The sequence below is a fragment of the Diorhabda carinulata genome, chromosome 6, assembly GCF_026250575.1.
Source record: "Diorhabda carinulata isolate Delta chromosome 6, icDioCari1.1, whole genome shotgun sequence".
Lineage (NCBI taxonomy): Eukaryota > Metazoa > Arthropoda > Insecta > Coleoptera > Chrysomelidae > Diorhabda > Diorhabda carinulata.
In genome coordinates, this window is record NC_079465.1 from 8,916,773 (window position 1) to 8,923,208 (window position 6,436).

At 29.3% G+C, this 6,436-nt stretch overlaps 2 protein-coding genes across 2 annotated transcripts in view; one reads left to right on the forward strand and one right to left on the reverse strand.

Moving 5' to 3' along the window:
* The window catches only part of LOC130895367 (sperm-associated antigen 6-like), a 67,891-nt gene extending 66,282 nt beyond the window's left edge, over positions 1-1,609 (reverse strand). The window contains exons 1-2 of the mRNA XM_057802605.1: positions 1,330-1,609; positions 1,119-1,276 (exon numbers count right to left, since the gene is read on the reverse strand). Of these exons, the coding sequence (XP_057658588.1) occupies positions 1,119-1,276; positions 1,330-1,459 (288 nt within the window). The 5' untranslated portion in view covers positions 1,460-1,609. The remainder of the gene's footprint in view (positions 1-1,118; positions 1,277-1,329) is intronic.
* A 75-nt stretch (positions 1,610-1,684) lies between these two features.
* LOC130895370 (CDGSH iron-sulfur domain-containing protein 3, mitochondrial-like) lies at positions 1,685-5,802 on the forward strand. Its single transcript, XM_057802607.1, has 4 exons — positions 1,685-1,826; positions 2,151-2,271; positions 2,376-2,469; positions 5,610-5,802. The coding sequence occupies exons 1-4, from the start codon at positions 1,779-1,781 to the stop codon at positions 5,743-5,745; spliced, it is 399 nt and encodes a 132-aa protein (XP_057658590.1). The 5' UTR covers positions 1,685-1,778; the 3' UTR covers positions 5,746-5,802.
* The last annotated feature ends 634 nt before the right edge of the window (positions 5,803-6,436 follow it).

Here is a 6,436-nt window from a genome sequence, read left to right on the forward strand (position 1 = left end):
CGACCCACGTTTCATCAATGGTTATGAAACGTGTAAAAATTCTGCTTTATTTCTGTGAAACATTGCCAAACACTCGATGGAAATATCCTCACGAAATATTCAATGTACCGCACATGCTACTATGTCTGCTAGCTCGTACACTTTCAGTCGACGATCATCCAGTACCGCTATTTGGAGTTTCTTCAACAAAATTTTACTGTTGATAACGAAGGAGCAGTCTCGCTCAGAGTAGAATCTAGTTCAGCTTTTACATTGGTTCGGCTAACGTCTTTCAAAGTAAAGTATTGTATGACATAACGATGAACAATTTTTTTTTTACAAATTCACTGAAAACTTTCACTATTGATAGCTTCCAAACAAATACTAAAAAACTTCAAACATATGCTTTATAGATTTTGTACTTTCCAATAAAGTGGTATTTTTTAAGCAGCTACTGCCATCTCTAGATCAAGCCAGGTACTTCTGGGATCACCCTTGTATACCAATATCGCATAATTGGTTATACAACGGTCCAACGAGAAGCAACAAAGTTCAAATAATAAAAAAAACTGAAACTTTGGGGATCATTTGAAACTAAATTTTTTTATGATAAAACTGTATACGTTAATTTTTATTAGGGAAAGATAACAAAATTTACAGCCCGTGTCAAGTATCTCCTTATTTGAGAAGGGACGAATGAAAAAAGAAACACGTCCAGAATCAAAACCTGATATCTTAATTATTATATGATTTATACTACTAAATCAAAGTACGAGAATTTAGAACCCTTTGAAGCATACATCTAGTGATAGAGATGGTTTCTTCTACTTCAAGTATGCAGGTTTGCAAATATTTGTACATTTTTTACATAAAACCTACTTTCTAGCAGTCACTAAAAGGAAAAATTGAGTGGTCACTGGACTTCCCCCCCTCTCCCAAAACGCGCTTTTTAAGAAGTAGAACCGCTAAAATGAGGAAGAGAACCATTTTGTTTAAGCCACTTTAAGTTCTTTTAACATTGTGTTTTATGGCCGTTTAGTAGTAACAAAATATTCAGATTTTTTTCTTCGCTGGTACAAAACTTATAACTTATCGCAAGTGTTTTGGGACATCCTATATATAATATCATTAAGTCTTACATTTCCGTTAAATATCGATGTAAGTATAATCGGAATAAAGCCTTGATCAATAACTTGTTCTGCTATAGCCACATCATGATGGACTAGTCTTCCTAAAGCTATAGAAGCACATTGTTGAATTTGAATACAAGGATCACTCAAAAGAGGCTTGAGAAGCTCTAAAATAGAAACTCCAGTAAGATAATTATGTATTTGTACTTGCTTTACCTACCTAATGCACCTCCTTTAGCTAAAAGTTCTATGTTTTGTTGTCTTACAGCTAAATCTGAAACAGCTTGTACAAATCCTAATCTGGCGCGTTGATATTGCTCAAAAATTAGAACGAGGTTCCGATTTGACATTCTCCTAAATTTTTTTCATAATATATCTTCTCAGTTTTAACAATTTGACATTGATTATTGTCAATAAATTTATATATAAAAAATACATATACGTCAAATTAAATGTTAAGTCTCAATAATAGCAATTTAAATCATTATATTTAGGGTTGGGAAATGTATGTTTGTAACTAAATCCTACTCTGTTCTCAGTATCGATGCTAAGTTTGCATAATAACTAAGACGACGGACAATAAAAAAGAAGATGTACTTAAACCTTAATTTTGTGTAGGTTATATTTAATTTGTAAAGTGTAATTATACAAAAATTTTTAAAATATATAATGATTCTATCTAGAGTAACAAGATTGAATCTAAGAAACTTATCAAAGGTATGAAATAATGTGAACTTAAAAAGCACCTTTTCGTTTATGAAAACTTTAGGATCATAGTGAAAATATATAGACACCCAGTGCATCTTGTCATATAATTTCACTTTCTCGAGCGCTATTTACAAGTCAAAATAGATTTAAATAAAATTATAACTGTACATGTAATTAAAGATTGATAAGTATCAAGAATAAATATGATAAAAATATATAACATTCAATCAAGTGAAAATATCTATATATGCAGAAAACGTTGCTATTTAGAAATATTGAGGCATTTATTAAATGAAATTTTGTAGGTCTTATAATAAAATGTTATCATTTTAGGTCTATTACTCTACCTCGTCTGATGTATTACCAAAAAATATTGCTATTACATCTGCTCAGTTTCAAACGAATAATGGAACTGTTTATGATAAAAAACCATTAAAAATTTATTTACAAGCAGGTAATTTAAAATTTTTACGGGAAGATACATTTATTCCAAATATTATTTATTGTAAATTATATAATCACAATGAATTCAGTATTTATTATTCGTAATCTTATTAGGTAAAAAATATTCTTGGTGTTTATGTGGAAGAAGTAGAAGTCAGCCATTTTGTGATGGAACTCATAGAACAGCACAACTTAAAATTACTCAAAAGTAAGTTTACCAATTAATATTATTATTAATAGTTCTCAAATAACATATTTCTATAAGAATATTTCAACCAATGAAAATCAAAGAATCAACTTTTGGAACACGGAAAGTTAATTCACTTAATTATTTGTTTAGAGTAACAAATAAATCTCTTTTTCGTATATTCATATGATTGCTTTCAATTTTGATATTTGTTGAAAAAGTTAGAGCTTGAATTGTTGATAATAACCAATTTTCCATGATTTTTTAATTTCTATCACAAGCTAAGTCCAAGCCATCCCAATTCATTAACTTGGTTCGCTAACCTATTTTAAAGCTATCAATATATTTTTCTATGAGCCTAGCTAAATAATATACTATTACTTCTAAATTCTTATATTAAATGTTCAATAACTGGAAATTCACTAATCTATGAATAAAAGTAACTATCTAATTGAAAAGCATTAAAATTGCCAACAATTTAGCATTAGATTTCAATAAAATTTTTTTATATGGTAGTGTATTATATTGTTGTTTGACTTCTTATGCCATTTTGATGCAATTTTTTGGCACATTCTGAAACAATCCGGCCAAAATTATAACAAATTTATTAAATCTTTGTGTCTTAATTAAAACTCTATTGCTAGAGGCTGTAGTGGAGAGAGTGTAGCAAACATAAAAATGATACAAAAGCAATATAGAATCCTTCAATTTTACATTAAAAAGCCTTTCATACCCATGTTGTGAACTCTTGTAGTTTGTAGCAACCCCCCTTATCAAGTTCTGCACACCTCCCACTGGTAGAGTCTTTAATTAACTTCCTTGATTTTATTTAGTGTGGCTAATCTGTAGAGCACACCAGAGAGGACACTAAATTTTTATCTAACATGATCTTTTATCAATAATTAAATTAGACAAACTGTTCCCACCTCCAGATTACTGGATACTTTAGAGACTACATGCCCTGAAATTTCTAATTAGGTAGTACACATGTTATTTTTCAGTCTGGCACATCGCTTCAGAAACAATCTTATACTTAGAATGTCTTGTTAAATTATAACAATATTCTTAAATCTTTCGGTCTTAATTATAATTCTAAGGTTAGAAACTGTAGGGGGGACTATAACCTTACTTTCCAGGCAGGAGACTCTTCATCAGGAAGTGATATTCGGCCTCAGTTAACGACGATAAAAATGAATTATAAAAAGGCGGAAAAGCTGCAAATACCTTATGAATTAAATTAGAAATTTTACATTAAAAAGCTTTAATACCGAGATTGTGAACTCTTGTAGAGTTTGTAGCTCCTCTTGATCAAATTCTGCACATCCCCCACTGGTAGAGTCATTAACGTCATAGAATTGATTGACTTTGGTAATACGACAATTTTTCATCAATTATATGAGATTTGGATTATACAAACTGTCTCTACCTCCAGACTACTGGGTTGATTTTGAGACTGTGCATGCTCTGAAATTTCTAATTAGGTGGTACACAAGTTATTTTTCAGTCTACCGAACTCTCTCATAAATCTAAATGTAGCCTAATAAGAACCTACATATGAGCTATAGTTTAGAAGTAAAAACTTTGCCATTAATACTGAGCTTCAGGTTCATTTAACTAATATATTTTGAAATAAAATTTTATTTATCTTAAAAAGATACTTTATTAATATAAATCTAAAATGAGGATAATTTATTCAAGAAGTTGAATTAGAATGTACCTAACTATTCACCTGTATTCCCACTCCATTTAGTCACAGTGTAGTGGTAATTGTGAGGAAGAATTTGTCTTTGTTTGATGTTTGCTTATAATGAATTTTAGAACACAAATAGCTTTTACAAATGATGTCTACAAAAAATTTGAAAATGGTTTTGTGGTTAAAAACCTACACCAAAGGAACTGTTTACCTTACACAAATCAACAAAGAAATTTTTTTAAATTCCTTGTGTGTGAATCAATCTATTCAAATTATTTCTTCATTTGGTGCAATCAAGTTATCTCTCAGATCATCAGATTTATCTTCAAATGAATTTTCTTTGTGGGGTTATCAATACAAAATGTTATCGACACTTCATTGTGGTGTCTCTATTTTCTTTTTGAATTATTGTCGAATTCATTTTTAGAATGTCCTAATTATTATTAGTATAGACTCCATCCCTCGTTATCCCAAAAAGACTCACTTTTTTGTTACAAATATTTCGTTTGAAAGGCCTCTTTTTTGAAGCTAAAAAAATAACAGAAAAGTAAGGGACCCAAACAAGAGGAATGACAATTCAGTGTAGCAATTAAATTAATCAATAACTTATCTTGAAACTCTATTGAAATTTACACTCATAGGCTAGAATTGAGTTATCTGACAATTAATATTCTGATGCTAGCCAATTTTTTTCCAATACCAAAATTAATTTCCTTCCTAATTTCCCTAAAGCTCTAATTAGTTACCCCTAAAATCCCCAGAATTACTAGGAAGTCGCCCTTAAAAAAATGTATTATATATCAAATAAATAATTGAAGATTTTTTAAAAAATTATACATGAAATTAATAAAATGTCATTAAACATAAAATAAATTTTAAGCAATCATTAAATAATAACATTCAGCAACAACATTTTTTTAAATTCTTTATACATAAATTATCGAAAACTTCAAGCAACAAATCATTTTCTTCAAATTCTGATTTTTTAAAATTAAATAATCGCCCTCTATTTTGCTTTATTTGAATAAAAAAAGAAATAAATATATGAAGTTATAAAAGTTCCTAAAAATATAACACCTCTAAAAGCATCCCATCTCACATTGTGCCCTCTAAATTTGGGAGGAAACCCCTAAATTGGGAAATTATGTAGCTTTTGCAGTTTGCTGAAAAGTTACTATTTTTGAAATATCGTTGTTACAAACGCAAAATAACAAATGTGAGGATACCCTAGTTTTCAAGAAACCAAAAAAAAACCTTTCCAGTTCGCCTCACAAAATCAAAACGTCAAAACTTTTAACCGCTTTTCGACCCTTTTTATTTCTACTGTTAACAAATATAATTAGAATTCTAGATTTTGTTATGTTCATGAATCCTAAAGTAGTAGTAATATAAATTGAAAACAAAAATTGTGTTATTTGGTAAATATATTTCACATAATAAGTCAATAATTTTGTTCAATATTTTGTAGACCAGTGAGGCTGATAGTAGAAGAATCGAAAGAATATTGGCTCTGCAATTGTAAACACACAGCTCATCGTCCATTTTGTGATGGAACTCACAAATCAAAAGAAGTGCAAGATAGTAACTCAATTATCAGACAATGAAAATATATTTTTGTGTAGGTGATTATAATAAATATTAATTTATGTTTAGTACTTTCAATATTAATTTCACATTTATATTTGTTGAGAGCTAGAAGAAGCAAGGAGGGGAAAAATACCCACTCATGCTCATTGAACTTGAAAAAAAAAGGAGTATCTGAAATGGCATTGAAGTGGATAAGAAGAACCATATGGAATAAAATTGTTGTTTTCCCCTCTAATATCTTCTAACACAGTTTTCACACATTAACCCGTTATGACCGAGATTTTTTCACTCATTTTCTATAAAATAAAGTTTGCTAGTGACTAAATACAATATTTATAAATAATTAACATTATATATAAATTTTTTTGCATGGATAGCAAAAATGAGGTGTTACATATAAATAACGCTAGACCCTTTAGTTATAGTGATATTACTTCATGTAATTAACAGTAGATTTGAATCATATTATTACTAGCACCTTATGTGTAATTGTAATATTGTATATATTTGTATGGTACATATCTTTTCCTCCCTGTTTCTAATTTGTTACTTCTATTGTAGTTAATATAACCTTCGGCCAAATTTTTCACAGCTGTGATGTCACTATTCCCCCCTAACACAAACTATTGCTGATGATCTACGAAATGAATAACCCGTGTGAAGTTTTAAAACTTTCAATTTCAGAAACATACCTATTTGTTTGGCCAT

Excerpts from the sequence above, each read along its gene's own strand:
- LOC130895370 (XM_057802607.1), top strand. The coding sequence starts at position 1,779 with ATGATTCTATCTAGAGTAACAAGATTGAATCTAAGAAACTTATCAAAG. Across the intron at positions 2,272-2,375 it reads AAAAATTTATTTACAAGCAG|GTAAAAAATATTCTTGGTGT; the intron begins GTAATTTAAAAT and ends TAATCTTATTAG. Across the intron at positions 2,470-5,609 it reads CAACTTAAAATTACTCAAAA|ACCAGTGAGGCTGATAGTAG; the intron begins GTAAGTTTACCA and ends AATATTTTGTAG.